This window comes from Prenolepis imparis, unplaced genomic scaffold, assembly GCF_030444845.1.
Source record: "Prenolepis imparis isolate NDT839.2.m4 unplaced genomic scaffold, iyPreImpa1.0 SCAF_11, whole genome shotgun sequence".
NCBI lineage: Eukaryota > Metazoa > Arthropoda > Insecta > Hymenoptera > Formicidae > Prenolepis > Prenolepis imparis.
In genome coordinates this window covers 13,603,068-13,625,176 of record NW_028141169.1, presented here as the reverse complement: position 1 = coordinate 13,625,176, position 22,109 = coordinate 13,603,068, and the positions used below count along the sequence as shown (strand labels likewise).

Genomic DNA, 22,109 nt, shown 5'->3' with positions numbered 1-22,109 from the left:
TTCAAGATCACCCTGTATATACATATTTTTTTCTCTTTCAGTTTTTTTTTTATAAAAATTGTCCTGAAAAAATTTCAAGAGCAATTTTGTTCTGTCAAGGTGACGGTGCACTTCTTCCCTCTCCGACACGAGAGAAGTTGGAGCCTGTGATCCCACGACGACGCGACGATATTAAGGAGCATCGAGACGAGATTCAGCCGCGAACTAAATCCAGTCCGAAGAACAGTCCGAGAACCGGACGCTCGCAGAGTCTTGGACCGACTGTCACCGATCGTAGATCACCTAAACGTCAGCCTGCGCGTGCACCATCCGTTACTAAGGACGCCAAGGTATATTATTTATAAAATATAAAAATTTAAATAAAATTTTAATAAAAATTTTTGAATTTTCGCGCGCGCGCGAGCAATATAATGAGTTAAATCTTCAAGAAATACAGTGTCTCGTATGTCATGTCATGCGCAGCAACAATGAAGTATCTTAGATTATTGGATTTTAATAATGGCTGAGAGCTATTGAGTTCTTAATAAACTTAATCGATAGCTTGAGTAGCAATTATAAATGGAGTATCTACACGCGTCTGTTAAAAAAAATGTAGTATAAAAAGATATTTAATATATTATTGGTTAGTTTAATACATCAAAAAAGGCTTTTTTTGTACGAAGAATTGTTATTTTATTGTCTATTGTTCATATTTGTTCTTCGCACAAAAAATTATAATTTAAAAGGAAATGTGCCAATTGGATTCAAAAATTAATAATTAAATTTATATATCATTCTTGCAAAAGTTATAATATAAAAAAATATTGCAAAAATATAATAAAATCATAAAAATTTATTGAAAAAAATACTTGGCGCTATTAATTGTACCAAAATAACATAATTATTTTTAATAAAATGCATATGCAGATTAAAAATAATATCTTAAAATTTGCCATTATTACTCTTAAAATAATTTTAATTTTATGAGATTGTTTAAATGAATAAAGCTGCGATTTGATATTGCTTCAAACCTGTATCAAGAAATTTACTTTCCTTTGTCAAGGAGAAGGAGAAAGAGATGAAGGATAAGGAGCAGAGAGAGAAAAGCAACGAACGCGAAAGGCATCCACGACCAAGTAAGTAACATGAACCGAATGATAATTATATATTTTACATTAGTTATATCAAAAGTACTATCAGCCGATTTCCATTATCCCAGAAGATTGTATCCCGAATTGATTGAAGCTCGTAATTTGTCAGTCGAATCCCCTTTGCATTTTTGTGCATAAACTGGATTTAGAAATAGAGTACATATATATTTATTTATATTGTATACAACTTTTTCGATTGCTGTCTGCTCTTGTGGGCCTCGAAAGCCGAACGTTACATAATTCGTCGTATATACATAATTATATATATTTGTATACAAAATGTACGCCAAAGATGCTCACCGCTCGCGAGATTTATATATAATATATATATATATATATATATATATATATATATATAGCCGTTTTTATTTAACAAAATGCATTTTGTCAAACTTGAAAAATGACTTAATAAATATTAACAGAAAAGGATTCCTAGCTTCAATGACCTTGACATATGTGATCAAGATCATGACTTTATGTAACTTCTGAAATATTTTAATCATCGCTCGTTGTTTATTAAAAAAAAAATATTAACAAATAAAGCTTTATCAAAGTAAACTCACAATGAAAATTTCAATATTGACCATAGTTTATATATACATATATGTATATATAAATTGTAGTCAATATTAAAATTTTCTTTATGAGATTTGCATAATTTTTTTATTTGTTAACTTTTTTAATAAACGATGATTAAAATCTTTCAAAAGTCATGATCTTGACAACATATGTCAAGGTCAAGATCATTCGAATTGAATCCTCCTTTGTCAATATTTAGCTAAGAAATAATAAAAAATAGAGGTATCAATTTGAACGGTTTTCGGCTCGGATACCAAATAATTTAATATAAATTTTATTTATAATTGTAATAAACTAATAAAGATATTCATATATACTACGCAAAACAATTAGGGGAGCGCTTTAAAACTAGCAAAATTTGATGATTTTTAAGAAGCCATATCTCGGCTTAGAGAGGTCGTAGAACAATGTTTCTGGGCGCATTTTAATGGGTGAAGCCTCAACTTTAAAGTGGGTAATATAGCATTATTCGTCTCATCGAACTGTTTTTCGTATGAGGCTTAAAATCAGATGGCGAACACCCGTTGAGGCACCCGTTAAAATGCGCCCAGAAACATTGTTCTACGACCTCTCTAAGCCGAGATATAGCTTCTTAAAAATCATCAAATTTTGCTAGTTTTAAAACGCTCCTCTAATTGTTTTGCGTAGTGTATATATGTATATTAAATTGACATAAAAACTAAAAATTTTGAAAACTTGGAGTTATAATATAATATCTGGAGTTATAATATCTGAATGGGCCGAAAACCGTCCAAATTGATGTCCCTCCTTTATTTTTTAATTAATTTAAAAGCTTAAATAATTTAAATATGATTTAAATTTTAATTGTTGTGGAGAAAGCATTTGATTATATATTTATATATATATAATCAAATCTAATATATATTATCTTTCTTTATTTCTGTTAAGAATATATTTTGTGAGGTATATTCGCACAAAAACATTTGCTATGCGGTGAATGTCAGTTACTCATAATTGTCTCATCATTAATGTTTAGGCAGATGCATGATAATCCTATCTACTTGTCTCTCTATCTCTTTGCCTTTGCCTTTAAAACTCTCGTTTAGTAATCAGTAGTGATATCGATAGACTGTATGAAGCCTATCGTGCGATGTATTTTTCGCCTCTACCGCCTTTTATAATTAAACAAGCAAAATTCCATTTTTTTTATTTTATACGTGAATCATGATGATAGGTTCCTATATCGATCCCATTGTTCATGACACAAAAATTCACAAAAATTTCATGAACGCAACTCATTATATTTGTGTTATTTCATAATATGTATTTATAACAAAAATATATAATAAGAAGAAGAACAATAAAGAAAGACAATAGAAATTAGCGGTATATATGGAATGCAAGTAAATTTACTATAAATTAACAATATTCTTCAAAATGCAGAGAGGCAAACACTTTTAGAACCTTAATCAGTGCATTAATAAGAAAAAAATATATTGAGTGAATTAATTGATTAAAGAATATATATAAAGAGAGAAAATATATAGTCATTTACACTTTAATATTGCGAATTTATAACGAATGTTTTATGCTTTATATTATATGTATAATTTTCTCTAAAAATAAATAATCGTATTGTGATGTGCAAAATATATAATAAGAATATTAATGTGCAAAATATAATAAGAAAGTTCAATATAATTATATATTACTTGATCATAATTGTGCTCCTTCAATAATATTGATCATTTTTTTCAATTTTCTTTTTTATGGATATATGCTCGATTCTTATTACAATATTAAAACATATCAAACAAATTTATAACAAGTATATAAAACAAGAAAATTTAAAGAAAAACAAATTCAGAATAAATAAAAAATTTGTAAAAGAAGACAAAAATTATAATATAAAAACTTAATTCTAATTAAAAAATATGAACCATAGAAAATGGATTTTAAAATAAATATGAATTCCATTAGTTTTGTGTGTCACCAACTTTACAATTAAGAATAATCCGACAATTTACTGTAATATATACCACTTCATTAATCTGTAACTTTTCTTTTTCTCTCTTTGTTTTCCTTTCTTTCTAGTGAAAAATTTTTCTAAAAAGGAAATTAAAGTGTAAACTTTAAATCTTGAAACTTTTTTACTAATAAAATAAACGAACAAAAAAATTTGCCAATAATGAATATTTGTTTAGACAAATGCAAAGTTTAAACAAATAATCCTAAAAAAGCGTACCGTACATATTTTTGAATAACATATTTTTTAATATATACATGTATATATAATATATTTATATATTTAAAAAAAAACAAACAAACAAAAACAATCAAAACAATCAAAACAATCTTTCTTCATTTTTATACGTCTGCTCAATCATTATTGCACTTCGTTATTATAGCGTCATTATTATTATCATTATAACCATCTCTTATCATGCTTACTTTCTCAATTAAAACTTTTTTCGAAATATGCATCTTCTTCGCAAACTCTATTCTTTTTCTCTCGTGAGAATATATGATTATTGGGGATAGGTATCGTTAATTAGATTGATTAGGTGCGGTAGTTGATGTTCAACCGCGGCAGACCCAGGCCAACGTGTTTGTTAAAGCATACAGGGTTCCAGTTTTCTCGATGATTGACTTATTTACTTATTGAACATATATAAATGGAAAGGGAATTAAATGAGCCTGTGTCCAACATAGAGAGAGAAAGATATAGTGACTCTCAATCGTCAGTAATGCATGCGCCGATGTCATTAACATATAGTTTTTTCATGATTATATGGAGGGAGAGAATTGGTACGTCAATTTTTCTTCTTCTCTCGCCACACTAAGGCTGCGTTCGAGTACCACACTCTTAGTTAGCACTAGAGTGTCGTTCTGTCTTTGTTTCTTACAAAAAGGTGAATAAGGACAGAGCACACTCAGAGTTCAGAGTGCTGGAAGTGTATAGTTCCCGAACGCAGCCTAACAGGTAGGTAACTATGAGAACAATATCTGTGTACTATCCTTCTTTTTCGCATCAACGTTAAACACAGGACACAGGCTCGTTCCACGGAGGAATGTAGGCTATTTCTCTTTCATTATTATTTATATGTATAATATGTTCTAACTTGACATCGTCTCTACCGCCATTATCGCTGCCATCCTCGGATGCAGAACCTGTTCCACAGGAAACCTAACCTTTGCAAGCCACGTATCGCAAATGTACATATATACATTTACTTGCCTGGCCACATACATATATCTACGGCCCGCTCGTTTTATAATTGTTTGATATTTTCAGAATTATTGCATATCAAAGAATCTAATAGCGTTTTTCACTGGGAGAACTAGTGCGCATTGAGTGCACATAAAGGTTATCACACACAATTTCACAATGATATAAGTAATTAAAAAAGTAAAATAATTCATAGTAAGAGCTATTATTATTATTGTTCAATATGAGTAATGATAATAATAGCTTTTACTATTAATTATTTTACTTTTTTAATTACTTATATCATTGTGAAATTGTATGTGATAACCTTTATGTGCACTCAGTGCGCACTAGTTCTCCCAGTGAAAAACGCTATAATATACCATTCTCAATCTTTTTCATAATTTAATCCGATTCATCTTTATTCAATCTAAATAATGATAAATATGCATAAAAGGTCACAGCTTACCATTTAATGCGAAGGTCCATTCCTATCATCCCCTGCTTTCAGTGCAAAACGAGATTTATGTTCTTACAATTTCACTTGGGTTTGCAACTTTCCACGCGAAACAGAATCCACCCTTATTATCCCATGCTTTTAGTATGGAGATCTATGTTCTTTCTTCGAAATAAAATGTAAAAACATTGTGGACATTTAATTTGTACGTGAATAACTTTTCGCTCTTGTCAAAAAAAATTTATTAACTTATTATTATCTTCAACGAAGCTCAGAAATTCGTGTAATTGCACATTGAAAGCTTCTAATGAATTGCGAGGAGAATCGGTGAGCCCGATTATTGCCAAAATATCCCCAAAATATTCATACTCATGTGTAGCTATCTTTCAAATAATGTAAATAAAAACTTTTTTTTAGAAGGTCATAAACAGATTATTACGACGTACAAAAACTCGACTGTTCCTAATATCAGTTTATAATACTTAAGAGAACGCATTGAAATTATCAAACTTTAATTTGTTTTATCTCCTAAACCAATGCTGACCACCACTTGATTCTTGCAGGGAATTACTCAAAACACTTCCCCTTATAATACATATCTAACGATTAAATCGATGAAGTGTGATCTTTTATGTAGATTTACCCTAAATAATTTTTTTAACACTTTAAGCTCGTTATAAATCTTTCACAGATATATCGTAAAATAATCTAAGAAAATTATTGCAGAATATTAAAAATTCAATTCAGAGCACGATTTATTTTATGACTGTTTATGAGTCGTATTTTGTTTTTCTTTTTTTTTTCGCCGTGCAGTATTCATTTACATTCGCTTTTGATGTATGTATGTACATACAATTTAATTAACGATTGATTCAAACGAAGGATTCTTCACGGAGAGAATTTTCCTTTAGAATTTACCCTGAAAATCATGGTAATCATAGGACAATGGTATGGAAAAAATTTTATGAGAATTTCTCTGATTAATATTTATCACAATAAAAATAATAATATCTATCACAATAAAATATAAAACATGTTTGATTAATTTTACTAAACTGCATGGTAAAATTACTCAAACATGTTTTATATTTTAACGTGTAGATATTATTATGTTTATTGTGATTAATATTAATCAGAGAAATTTTCATAAAATTCTTTCCATATTGTCCCACGATTACCATGATTTTCAGGGTAAATTCTAAGAGAAAATTCTCGCTGTGTATGTACTACGTACTACGTGCTGAGTGTAACGTATAGAAAATGTTTATCGACGTAGAGTTTTCTAATAAATTTCTTATTATGTATCTAGCTTCAGACGCATTCACATTTGAATATTTCCGAGCATTTGATTTAAATATAAAATAAATTAATATAAATAAGTGTATGTGTGTATATATATGTATATATATATATATATTTATATATATATGTGTATATATATATGTGCCTTACACAGAAGTTAAATTACGACACAAAAACTGTTAAATCATAAAAAGATGTAAATATTTTGATTAAGAAAGCCAGCCTCAATATTCTTGGTTTTTATATACGTTATTATTACCTTGAGTAACATTTGAAAAATTTTAATCGTTGTTTTGTTTATTAAAAAGTTAACATATAAAATCCATGTAAAGTAAGATTTAAATATAAATTGTCGAAAGAAATTTTCATTTTTATGCAAAAAATGATATAATAATTTTCACGTATTTTATTATATTTTAATACAAGATCTAGATATTAATCATAGTTTTTCTCCATTACAGTCAAAATACAGGCATAAATTTTATTTACTTTTTTATTGTAAAATATAATTATATTAAAATATATAAACTAAAGTGCTTTAATAAAGTACAGAATCGTATTATGTATTATCAGATATAATAATTATATAATTGTATTATATGCACACATTATCAGATACAATAATTAAATATTACATATAAACTATAATATAATAAAATAATTAAAGTTTATGCTGTATTAACACATTTTTCTAATATCATTATATTTGTAGAAAAAAAAAATTTAATGTAAAATATACATTGAAGAAAATATTTCTATATGTATAACTATTTTCAGATAAAATATATATTAAAGCAACACTTCTCTATACATTTCTCTATGCATGATTTTTTTTTAACTGGCGCATGGACTTAACACTTCTTTTAATTTTTTTTAAGGAGACAATTTTTTAACATTATATCATGATTTTTAAAAATAATTTATGTATGTGTATAATACATATACATATATAAAATATATTATAACTTATTACATATTAACAATTTTATATTATATATTAACATTTTTATATGTTAATATTTTTATTTTGTCTTGTGTGTGTCAACATTATGTGTGTATCAATATTAAACTTTCAATTTTTTTCTTTACTAAACGTAACATGTAACGCACATATCTTTCTTCCTATAGTATTTGTACCTTATTTTTTAATAATGTGTTTTCGGAATACAACTTTATCATATATATAGTTGAACTTGGCATTAGATATTGTGTACTTCATATTTTATAAGATTTTATAAGATAAATTTTATAAATTTTATAAGATCTATATTGGAAAATTTTACATGGACTTTTATTTATTAATAACATTTTAATAAACAACGAGAGAGCGATGATTAAATTTTTTTCAAATATTAAGATCATCAGCTTGACGATACATTAAAATTAATGTTATCAAAGTTGACTCCCTTAATTGAAATGTATTTACTTTAATTAGTGCAAGCATATAAATGATCGAATGAAGAATGATCATTGTCTTATAATCGTTCTAAAAAAGCAAAACAATATTTTCTAATTGATACGATCTATTTCTGCAATTGCTATTAAATTCATATAGCAAACAATTAATCTGCTTCGATGACATTAAAATATATAATTTTCAACCCATTATAAATATCCTAATAATTAACATTTAACAATAAAAATAATAGACTCTGTAGGAGCGTAACATTTTCGCTTAACAGAATATTCAATAAATTGTAATAATAATTCTTGAATATTATTACAAACATGATAGAGTTCCAACTTGTTGCTAATCAACATAAAATAATAATATTATTATAATTATTTATAGTATTCAATATATTTTTATTGAAAAATTTGTAGCATTTAAAATCAATAGACCGATATTAGTAGCGAGTTTAAATAAATGAAGAAGAAATATAACAGCATCTATGTTAGATAAAATGTCTTTTTGGAATATGAATTTTGCGAATTATACCAGTCATTGTTTATCTCGATTTTAAATCGATTATCTAGATCAAAGTTTATACACGATAAAATTTATATATATATAACGAATATTGAAATTTATTTGGAATTACCCAGTAAACACCGTTATTTTAATGTTATATAAATACAATAGAACTGAGTATTACAGATAACTAATATTGAGTAAGTGTTACCAGTAAGTTACCGATTAGTTGTAATTTTTTTAAATATACGAACATAGTATGTAATATATAACACACATTACACTTATTACATTATTTATAATTACATATAACACTAACAATGAATAATCAACTGTAATAAAATAAATAATAAAATTAATTATATTTAGTTTATAAAACTCAAGATTTAATTTATTAACAATTTTTGTAGAATAATAAAGATAATACTTTGAAGATTACTTTTAATTATATATAAATTTTTATTTTATTAATAAAATACATTTTTATAATTATATATTGTGATAATAAGTATGTTAATTTTACTTATATTAATTTGTACTATATTTTACATAAAATATATGTAATTTATTTTTAAAGTATGTTTATATTATTTTTATTATTTTATATTTATTATATTTTTACAAAAGAGTATAATTATAAATAAACCTCTAAATTATTTATTGTTTCATTTCTAGTATATTTAGTTTTAAAATATTAATATTTTTTAAAATATTTTTAATTTTACAATATTTATATTTTGAAATTTGGCACTTTATCGAACTGAGGCGGTATGTCATGTGAATCGCAACCCACAACATCAAAGTATTCAATGTCGACGCTTAACTGCTGTCATAACTGGTTAAACTGTGATTTCGCTTAGTTTTGCCGCGTAACGGCAAGCAAAGGAACTCATGTGTAACAATATTAATAATATTTTATTACAATTATATAAGCACTGTTGTAACATTGCATAAAAATACATACGTATATGGTATATTACAGTTTTATATCATATAAATAATTTATGTTTTTTATTAATTATTATTACCACGTTATATTATTTCAACAAACAGTGTTTACTGGGTTACATTTTAATAAAACAACATATTATTATAAATAAGAAAACTATCCTATTTTACAACGTATATCGTCTTAATAAAAGAACTGTAGATAGAGAATTCATTTCTATAGTCGGTTCTACATAACGCCTAATGTCTATATTTTAAATATATGGTGATACAGCATAATATTTATATAATAAGCATAGTACTTGAAAAAATCAAGTAATTGACAAAATCAAACTATATTGACAAAATCAAACTATATTGTTGAATAAAAGAAATATAAGATGCATAAATTTTTACACTAAATTTTTTTACAAATAAAATTAAGTATTTTATAATTTTTTTGAAGCTTTCTTTTAATTTCGCGAGAACAAATACACACCAAAGCACTGATGCCATATTTGAGACGCGCATCAAGCCAAATCGTAGTGGTGGGGATATGATGGGGGTCACGGCCTCCATATATTCCCCACTATTACGACTTAACTTGATGCGCGTCTCAAATCGGGCATCACTGCACCACAGACCATGTTTCCGATTAGTTTTGACTTTCGTCAGAGCTATAGACAGACTAGGCAAGCTTACGTGAGCGCACAAGAAACGGCTCGGAGCTTTTCATCAATTGTACTGTTTCTTGTACGATATGTTTTAGCCTTCCTCGCGACCACCGCCCTTCCCCATCGCCCTCTTCATCATGCCAAACCCACAACCACCATCATCACCAACACCACCACTACTGTCACTACCGCTAACAGTACTAGCGCAAGTACCGCCCCGGTAAAACGTTCCCCGGTAAAGCATTCGGTTCATACGACCGTCCATCACCCACCTACGTCGGGTGCTGCTGCTGCGGCCAGGCCGGAGCGCGGCGTTAAAGATTTAAGCCAAAGGTGCCGGAGTACGAATGACGAGGTTCAGGCAAAATTGGCCCGCGGGCATCCAGCAGCTGCGGCTGCAGCCGCAGCCGGTAATGATCCATCATCCAAATCATCCCTCGATACGCGATCCGCATCAAATCAAGCCGCTATCGCCGTCGTCCGAGCTAGTAAGTAGCATGTTGTCGTGGTTTCGGTTTATAGTATTTCACTCTTTTTTTTTAAACGTTGTTCAGTCATTGATCAGCATCTTTGCTTCGTGTGCTCGCTGTTTTATGTATCTATATCTGTGTAGGTGTAACTTTTTTCGTGTAGGATATATCTCTGTTTATCTACCTCTATGTAATTTTTTTTTAACTCTCTCACTCACTGATCTGTGTGTCTCTTTCTTTTTCCTTTCCTCTGTACGCTCTAATGATTGTCTTCTCTCGTCATGTTGCACGATAAAATGTCGATTTAGCAGAGTTAATAATTTGGATTCTGTGATTATATGGTAAATATTTTAAATTTCAGTAAATGAAAGATAGTTTATTACATATTGATCTTTCTTTTCCTTTAACATGAGATATTAAAATAAGTTCACAAATAACATTATTGAAAGGATAAATTATATATTGTTTTCTAGTAAATTATGAAAAATAAGAAAGTGAAAATATTTTTGCATTCTTCTAACAATACATTAATTTCTATTGTTAGAAGAAAAGTCAATTAACAAGTCAATTAACCACCCAGATAGCAAAATGTTAGCAGCATGTCGGCAGTATGACAGCAGATCTAATCATGACTTTACAGCAGATTCCTATCCACTGTGTCCGCAATTGATAATATTCTGCTAGCATAGTTAGTAAGCAAAATCTGACAGCAGATTGGCGGCAGAAACCGAGCAGATCTGCACATATAGTTTGATGGCAGATTGGCGGCAGAAACCAAACAGATCTCTCAAACGCAATCTAATAGCAGATTGGCGGCAGAAATCGAGCAGGATCTGCACAGTTCCTTGCCATTTGAATATATAAGTATGGTATAATAAAATTCAATATTTTTCGATGAATATAACAGATGCATAAGACGTATTATCTGCTACTTATAATTTTTTTTTTCATAAATATGATATTTAATGTATAACATATTATATTGTATGTAGTTATATCTCACATAGCAATTAAATGTTCAATTTAATCTATTAATTAAATTAATAAAATAAATTGTAAAAATAATTAAATTTATATAATTTATAAAATTTAAGATATAATTTATATGAGAATTAAATTCTGCTTTATGCTTTAAATAGAAAGTAAATGGATAATTTTTCATGTATATCCTATTGATTCTAATAAGTTTAATATTCTCATGTTAGACTTGTCAGATATCAAAAATTAAACTGATAGAAAAATATACTTTTGATCTTTTATTAATAGCCACGACTTGCAGACTTTATATCTATTTTTAACAGAAATTTGATTGCGAGAAAATACATCACATAGCGGTAGGTGAAGGAACTATTAAATAACTGCAAAATGCAGATCCTGTTGTTAATTTGCCATCAGATTGTGCGCGCGCAAATCTTGCTCGATTTCTGCCGTCAATCTGACACCAAACTGTGTTGCGCAAATCCTGCTCGGTTTCTACTACCAATCTGCTATGATAATTCTATACAAATCCTGCTTGATTTCTGCTACTGACTTGCTGCCAAATTATGTCAGCAGATTTTATAACATTTCTGCCAACGTTCTGCTATCATTATCTGATATAACAAGTATAAAATCTGCAGTTTTTTTGCTGGCAAAAATATATAGCACACAGTTTTAATACATGCTCTTGACAGATTTGGCTATCTGGGCAGTCTGATTCTAGATTTGACAAGTTTTATGACAGAAAATGCTGTGTTTCACAAATATATGTACATACAACCAAATATAAAGTATATAGTTTACAAGCCCATTTTCTTAGAAGTGGATAACGTTCTCATGGAAGTAATGAGTTCTAGTTCCTTCTGTTGAAGGTTCACATTGAAGATGATAAAACTCTAATAGATTGAATAGGTTATTAAAAAGTTCCATTTGTAGACGAAATATTTTAAAATCTGTAAATCGATAATCAAACTGAGAAATGAGCTTTTTTCCAATAAAACCCGAAGACTTTTTTACAAACTCCGCCCTCTAAGTTGTAATTCTACTTTGAATAAAGAATGTTTAACACTGCATATCAACATAATGTTTTAAAAGGCCCATAATTTATTGTTAGTACTGGTTATTATATTAATTATAATACGAGCCAATTATCACAATAACTTTTTTACAAACATTGTAAATATAAATCGATATAAAATATACACTCGGCATAATAAATAACATCTTTTTCAGAAAATGAATATATCAAGGAGGATGTTGTATCCTATAATGTGGTTATCTCGATCATCTAACTCGCTTTAGTTATCTTCTTTCTAGACTAAAGATATACCAAAGAAGAGATGATGTCAATTCCTACAATATAGGAAGTATATACATATATTATATACATATATATCTTAATATAAAGATATTAAGATTTGTCCAACCTATAGTGAAATAATTCCAGAAGTATTAATAAAAATGCAATTATCTTTTCACTATTGAGTTGTTAAATGTTTACACAAATTAAGGTTAAAAATTATTTCATTTATTTATTTTATTTAATTTTAAAAAACTAAAATGTTTAATAAAATACAAATGTTTATTTAAAAAGTAAGATATTTAAGTGTTTCTGTTTTTATTGAAAAAATATAACTTCTCAAAAAATAGAACATCTCAAATAAATAGGTAATATCAGAATATTAGAAATAAATGAGGTCAACAAAACAATATATCTATCTATAATCTTAATTGAAGTTGAATGATCTTAAATCATTATAATCATTGAATTTTTCTTGATATAAACTACAATTATGCAATTTATATTAAAAAATATATAATTTTAAAAAAACTATATGACCATGAAATATCCTTAACGCGTCCATATAGAAGAGATAAATATACCCGAAAAGTGCAGCCTCTAAAATACTTTAATTTTACTTAAGGCTCCTTGGTCCTCGCTGTAACCATGTTGGATTATGACGTCAGAAGCGAGAAAATACACGCTGAAAATTTTTGCGTGCCATTTTTAGATAAGAAGATATTTTGGTGAAACACAACTTCAGATTTTAGCACACTTTTAAAATAGACCGAAAACTATTTTTTTCCTTGACAGTTAATCAACAACCGTAAAATGATCGTAATCAGACTTTGTTATGCGGAATGACTGCGCATGTGCAAAGACCGGACGGACTGGGCCTCATATTACAGTCATTTTACAGCTGTTGATTAATTATGAAGGGAAAAGGATAGTTTTCGGACTATTTTAAAAATGTGCTAAAGTCATCTAAAGTTGTGTTTCATCAAAATATCTTTTTATCTAAAAATGGCACGCAAAAATTTTCAGCGTGTATTTTCGCTTCTGACGTCATAATTCAACATGGTCGCGGCGAGGACCAAGGAGCCTTAATAACGTTTTCTTTTATCTTCACTAGTTGTGCGGGCATGTTACAGGCTCTGCTCTTTTTTAACTGAATGCACATGAATTCCTCTTATTGTATGTTTTCTGTTATTAAAATATTTATATTCTAATTTAAAAAATGTTTCTTTATTCACGAGAGCAAGCGTATTTTTTGCTCGAGAGCCAGGAGCCGCAATATATTGTTAGCACGATCTACGGATGTAAGAATATGTATATGTCCTCATCTATTTATGTTCTAATCTAATATTTCTACTATTTATATTACTTTACATCCATTATTTACATATTATTTAATTCAAAAATAAAAAAATTTCGAACTTCAAAAATTTGATACAAATTAGTTTAATATATAAACAATCAACAAATTGTGTCAACTTATTATTAAACTACTATGACAAATAAATAATCTAATTAAACAAATCAAAGAGTGCAGCCAAACTCCCATAGACCTTTCGCCTGATTTCTAATTAATCGAAATTGCCAATTTTCTTTGTATAAAGTTAAAGCTGATTACGAATAAATTAAGAATATGTAATTCATAACTTTGTATCTCTTACGGTTTAGGAACAAAATGGCCCCAAAGAGTTTTAATTTCGACAGATGGCATTTATAAAATTTTTAACAATTTATAAAAATTTAATAAATACATTACAAAATGACTTATATATTATTATTGTTTTTATGTTTACAAATTTTTTTTGTTAAATGGAAAAAGATAAAATTTGGTTACAGATAATATGTTAGATTTATCAATAAAGAAAGAAATAAAATTTATAAATTTATAACCTTACGCAAGGTTTACGAATGGTTAAAAACACAACATCTGTTCTTTACGACTGTAAATAACATCATACTGATGCCAGTACTTTCTAGTTGAAAATAGAACCTAATAATTACCGATAGATTCTTACAGTCGTTTTAGAAATAATATCAGTTTCATATATTATCACTCTGTTTCATATTTCTACCTTTTTTCTTATATAATATGTAACTAAAATAAATAAATATATATACATATGTATATATATATATATTGTATTGTGTATATACATATATACAAAATATCTATCTATCTATCTATACATATATACACAATATATAGGGGGGTATAATTTTAAGTGATATGATTATCTCAAAAATAAAAGGTTTTTCGGAAAAATGTTCAATATAAAAGTTGTTTAAAAATTTTATCGAGAAAGACATAATATCGTAACCTAGAATTGCCTCTGAATGGGGTTTTTCAAAGTCATTTAGAGGTCAATACAGGTTATTTACTTAAACGGAACTTAAATTCTTTATTTTTTTACATAAATTGATTCTTCGTATTATAGTATTTCGCATAAGAAGTTATGAGAATAGATGCAAAAAGTGAATAGTTTACGAGATATTTTATGCTTTACTCTTTGACATAATCTTATATGAATTACGAAATATCTCGTAAATTCTTTTTTTTTTTTTTTATAATCTTACCTCAATACTTTTATGTACAAAATAATGAGAAATCCATTAGCATAAAGAAAACACATATATATAATATATATAGTTGTTTAAGAAAACACATATAGTTGTTTAAGAAAAAGTATGTAGCTGCTAATTGATATTTACAGACTTTTTATATATTTACTATCCTTATTGCTTATATAACCTATTGAATATTTATTCTAATAAGAAACTGTTTATGTGTGTGCGTACAAAACACACACACACACACATCTTCTTCGCGCACATATAAAATAAGCGTTTCACGTTGCTTACAGAAGATTTCTTCTTCAACTACAAAAGAACGTTCTATATCTATAGAATAAGAAATAAGATAAAATATTATGGCAATAGAGACATACGGTTTTTACAATCGTAAAAGCGGACAACAAAAATGGTCATCGTTCTACAATAGAGAGATTAATAGCTATATAGAAAATTTTCAGTGAAAACTCAAGAATATTTCAGAAAAGAATTTTAAGTAGAAAGTTTAAAATTGTATATTAGGAATCTGTTGAAAATCGATTATCTTCCTTTTTTAATAAACCATTTTTTATGAGATACAGAGAGTTATCATCAGTTATAGTTTTTAAAATAGTTTCTAATATTATCATGTGTGTGCGAAAAGACAAATCCGTTTTGAAAACATATGTCATATTTTTGATCAGGATCAGGTTATATCAAAATATATCATCGGCATTAGCATGTATGTATACATACCCAAGGTATACTACGTAAAAGTTGCATGGCAGATATTGCACCTCTGTGTATGAATGAGTGTATGTACTCTGAGTGTGCGAACGTGTTTGTACAAATATGTCACAATATACAGTAGCACAACTCTCTGTTGGCACCTTTGATGTTAGCGTGGGCAAAAATGAATTACACATGCGAACAAAGTATATGTAACTAATAGTGTTTTCGAATAAAGCAGGTTTGATCGACCCGAGATCGATCAATGACGTGATTGATCAATCACAGCCATTTATTCTTCAGAGAAATAGCTGTGATTGATCAATGACGTCATTAATCGCTCTCGGATCGATCAAATCTACTTTATTCGAAGATGTTATAATAATTGCAATGATCTTCTGTCTCATTATTCTCTCTCTTTCATAATTTTTCCTCTCTAAGCGTTATGTGTGTGTGAAGTTTTTCAACCTCACCTAATAATCTTAGAACATCTCATTTTGAACCAAAGAATAAAGGAAGGAGCATTTGCCCAAAAAAGTGAAGCCAGAACCGTACAAACTAATGACGTCATAACTGTTTGTGTATTGCACTCGCTTCACGCACTATTTTACACACACCATTCTTATATTCATGAAATGACGTGAAGTCCGCTATCACGAACGAAGTATGACGTAGTCGGCATCACCCCCCACTCTCAAAAATTCAGCAAATGCTCCTTTACTCGTTATTCATGTTTTCAACATAACGTAGAGCATCTTATTTTATCTAACCTAAAGTATTTTATTTTTGACCTAACTACCTAGCATATAGTTTATTTTAGTTTTTGTTAATATAACTATAAACATAAAACCCCTGCAATATATCAACAGAAATATTTATATTAGAAACATTCCGATTATAGAATAATATCAAGATTTGAAAAAAGCTGATAAAGCAATCTACATTTAGTTTATGATTTTTTAATAACGAAGTAACATTTTATGCTAACGCTATTATAAATCATTAAATTATTGTTACTGATTATCGCGGAAATTCGATGAATTAAACAAATTAATAAATAAATTCGTAACTCATCAAAGTAAAAAAGTAAAAAAGTAAAATAAAAACATTTCTATTTATGATTTATATCAAAATTAAACAAAAGCATCTGTCTAAATATTTGCTGAATTATTATGATAAATTATGTTTATTTTACAATGACGAATCATGAATCGCGAATGATCTATGAATCGCGATATGGACGATCTACTGCTATAATGAACGACGAATTTTCATAAATTACTACGAATCACGAATTATAATAAATCAAGAATGCGTGCAACTCTATTACCAACTTAAAACGCCAACAATGTTAAGTAGTAGCAAGTAACAATGTTACTTTGTGATAATATGATCAAAATAGTATGACATCTAATATACTTTTTGGAATGGATTTTTTACGATAGTTTAGATAGAGAAAATATACAGATTTTTATTTGAAAGAATACATTTTTTGTATAAACATATATTTTAAAAATAGCGATTAGTTAACAGATTTAACATGCACAATTAAAAAACTTTTAAAAAAATAACAATTTTGGAAACAGATTTTGATGTTATATTTTAGTCTAATGAATTTTTATATTTTAATAATAAATTGATTTATACATATAAAGTTTTTCCTCAAAATAACATATACATATATAATATACGTCATTTATACAATATTTAACAAAATTGAAAGATATGTTCTTATAATAGTAATGAAAGAATAAAAAGAATCCTTTACTAAAAAAAACTTTTATTCCCCTCTTATTTTGTTAAAATAGTAAGAATATTTTCTATTTATAAATCGTTAAATAAAAGTAATGCTAAAAACAATGAAATCTAAATTTAAGGAAACTTTGTGAACTCAATTGGAATTTAATGTTTTTATCATAAAAAAGAATGACTTTCTTTAAAAAGAGCTCTTCAGGAATCTAACTAGAAATGTCTTTTTGAAAATGAAGAACAAAATTCATGTATGATGCAAATATAACTAAATATAATCTATTTTCTTTTCTCTTAAAAACTTAATCATTGAGCAAACAATAAAAAAATACAAATAAAATATATTGAAAAAAAAGGTAAAATATTTTAAGGGAATTTAGTATGCCCAAAAACAAGTCGAAAAGTCTTAATAAACATATGGATCCGTAAATGAGTCGTTTTTCAGATATTTGCAATATTATAGATTATAGACATTGCATAGACATGAAAGGAGATTATTTTGAGCATCTACTTTAAGATAAGATAAAATACTAGCTATTATTTTTTGCATAAATTAAAAGAAAAAATAAGAATTATAAAAATAAACAAAAATATATAAAAAAATAATAATAATAAAAATATCTCAAAAACGGTTTATTTGCGGACCCATGTTTATTAAGACTTTTCGACTTGTTTTTGGGCATACTAAATCCCCTTAAAATATTTTACCCTTTTTCAACATCCTGTATAATGCGAATATATAACATAATGCTTCACATAATGCCATAAGGAATTGGGTAATTGATTCCATGATTTATAAACATCGAAAACGATGCAGCGTATAAATTTGATCAACTTGTTGAACGACACATATACTCGCACACCATATACTATATGTATTTATGTATCGTGTGTATCGTGTGTATATATACACACACACACATTCGCATTGTGCCTATCTATTTTTTTGTTGTACGTCTGCATTTGTATGTATTGTTGCGTATCTCTATATTGCATCCTAAGTATACGCCAATATTTCCGGAATATATATATACACACACATACATATATATATATATATATATGTATGTACACGTATATGTATGTACACATATATACTTCGTTCAACAACAGAACGTGCATCGGACATCGGATCGGACGAAAATTCCATTCGGACATTTTTCTCCCATAGTCTCCCCTTCACTGCTTATTTAACTTGTCGGTGTCTGCAATGAATGGCACCAGGCTTCCGAAGCAACTATACTGGTATCTTTCTCTATTTTGTCCGTCTATGCGCAGACCGATGCACATTCTCTCGTTGAACGGAGTATATATACTATTTACAACCGTATATCTTTTTTAATTCATACTTGAAGGAGAATGCGACAGTATCTTACTTTCAAGTAAACGTAATTTTCCATGGCACTACTGCAATTTCTATAACTCACACATGAAAAATATTCTAAATATGTTGAATTTGATCCAACATTTCAATTGTAACTTTGCTGCTGCGACAATATAACAGGAAATATAAATAATCCATGATTTTCGATAGTTATACAAATTTTTATAAGTTAAACAGTAAATCTCAAACTCAATTGCAACATGATAATCAAAATCTAAATATTGTTTAATTCATTATTAAAACTCCTTGGTTCTCGTCGCGACCATGTTAGATTATAACGTCAGAAGCGAGAAAATACACGCTGAAAATTTTTGTGTGCCATTTTTAGATAAAGATATTTTGATGAAACACAACTTCAGATGGTTTTAGCACATTTTTAAAATACTCCGAAAACTATTCTTTTTCCTTGACAGTTAATCAACAACCGTAAAATGATCGTAATCAGACTTTGTTATGCGGAATGACTGCGCATGTGCAAAGACCGGACGGACTGGGCCTCATATTACAGTCATTTTACAGCTGTTGATTAATTATAAAGGGAAAATGATAGTTTTCAGAATATTTTAAAAGTGTGCTAAAGCCATCTAAAGTTGTGTTTCATCAAAATATCTTTTTATCTAAAAATGACACGCAAAAATTTTCAGCGTGTATTTTCTCGCTTCTGACGTCATAATACAACATGGTCGCGGCAAGGACCAAAAAGCCTTAATTATAATTAAAACAATATTTTATAAGTAATTGATAGACAGAATATAAATAAATTATGAATTAATATTATGACATAAAAAAGAGCGAAATATCTAATATACAAGTTGATCGTGACAATTTAATAACTTATCATCGAGTGCAAGGGCAGTGTGACTCACCATCGCGGAAACACGAGACTATTTATGTCGACGATAAAGCAGTTTGCTTCAAAACGTTCCAGTGACCGCGGAGCCCCAAGTAAATGGGGATACCACCGGTGGAGACTCGAGTGTCGCCTCGACGCCACCGTCACAAACACGCGCGGCGACGACGATGTCCGCTACGCAAGCAAGTCCGTGGTTGGATGACGAGCCAGTAGTGAAAAGTCCGCCGGAGCCGACAAGAGTGAAATCGCCGGAACAGATGATCATGCGTTCGCCGGAACCCGTAAACTGGACCGTACCTCTCGACACCGGCAAGACTTTCACCGTTACGCAAAACGTTCGAGAAGGTAGGATAATATTAGATATAAAAATAATGTAAAAATAATAATTAAAAAATTTTTCCAAAAAATTAAGTGCGTCTTTGATGAGAATTTTATTGAGAAAAGATATTAAAAATCTTAACATATCTCTATATATTTTCAGCAATTAAATATATTGCGCTTTTTATCAAAGCTGATATAATAATAACGTTTATTTGATCCCCTTGAGGTTACAAAGGCTTTTTTGCAAGGAGCGTTCCCGAATCTTTTACAGTATCACTTTAACTTCTTATAATCTGGTTATAAGCAACCTTATATAATTCCCTTTTTCCTTCTCTCTCCCATCTCCTCCTTCTTCCTCCTCCTTCTCATCCTCATCCTCCTTTCTTCTCCTTAACCGCTTCCTCCTCTTTCCACAAATCCTTTTCTAAAAATTTCATATCAGGCATATGGGGTATTTAGGATCGAACCTGGAACCTTCCCTCTAGCAGTCCGCGACTTTCCACACGAAGCTATATGTCACCCATCAAAGCTGATATGAATTTACTAATTTAATAATTAAGTTAGTTTATCAGGAACTTATAAAATTTATATATTTATTCATTGTTATTTAATCTTAAAGATCCTTTAGGTTGCAAAAATCTGATGTCAAAATTATCAAATTTAAAATGGCATAATTAATATAAATCAAAATTTTTAAATATTTAGTTTTTGCAAAAATTTATATATGCATACATGTAAAAATTTATACAGTTGAATTTGTCAATTTTGACATTGTAAACCCTAAATATTCAAAAACCCTTAGTTTGAATAAATATAATTGAAAACTATATTTGGTAGGATCCTCAATGATCTAATTCACAATTTTTTCGCAACAAATCTCATATTGAACTATGAATATCTTAATAATCATCGATAACACATTTCTTTTAAGAATTAAAACATCTAATAATAACTTAATTTCCTGATTACAATAAAACTTTTTCAACACGTCTTATCTCATTACATATAGTTGTAATATGACAAAATACATTAAAAGTAATCCTTTCTTGCAACTTTAACTGCAAATTTCTTAAAATTGTGACGTGCTAAAGCATTTTAAAAACCAGAATCGTAGTCAGCATTAAAAGTACGGGAAGTGATTAGTCTTGTTCTTGTGTTCGAAAAAAAGAAAGATATTTTTTTGTTGAATCGTGAAATCTTTTTTGGTGGTTACTTCTTGTTGATTGTAAATTTAATTATTTCTTTCGAAGAGCCCCTCATGCGTCCGCATAGCGAAGCAAAGACGTGGGCACCATCATCCGTACCATCAGCACCGCAATCGGCACCACCGGAGCTCGCAGCACAACACAAATCACAACATTCCCAGCACTCCGGTTATAAATCGCCCGAGAGCGAAAGTGTCTCGCTCGGTAGTTTTAGCGGCATAAATGGCCACAAGGATCTGGACTCAGAAAGGGACAGTCCATTGCCCACAAACATACAGGATACATCAACAAAGACTGAGAAGGTCAGAAGCATAATTGTACATATAAGATGTAAACAAAAATTTGGGCATTATTTTAATAGCGTATTCTCGAGACTAAATTACATCAAAAAGTTCTTTATTATTTTTTTCCGATGAATAATAGTAA

General features: G+C 28.6%; 1 protein-coding gene across 9 annotated transcripts in view; it reads left to right on the top strand.

The window, feature by feature from the left end:
- The window catches only part of LOC145943281 (uncharacterized), an 81,518-nt gene that overhangs the window by 55,654 nt on the left and 3,755 nt on the right, over positions 1-22,109 (top strand). For 8 of the 9 annotated variants that reach the window (XM_083050749.1, XM_083050748.1, XM_083050756.1 and 5 more), the window contains 5 exons: positions 100-329; positions 1,043-1,115; positions 10,246-10,638; positions 20,233-20,502; positions 21,729-21,985. In XM_083050749.1, the coding sequence (XP_082906875.1) occupies positions 100-329; positions 1,043-1,115; positions 10,246-10,638; positions 20,233-20,502; positions 21,729-21,985 (1,223 nt within the window). The remainder of the gene's footprint in view (positions 1-99; positions 330-1,042; positions 1,116-10,245; positions 10,639-20,232; positions 20,503-21,728; positions 21,986-22,109) is intronic. The other variant, XM_083050757.1, reaches the window with a different exon arrangement.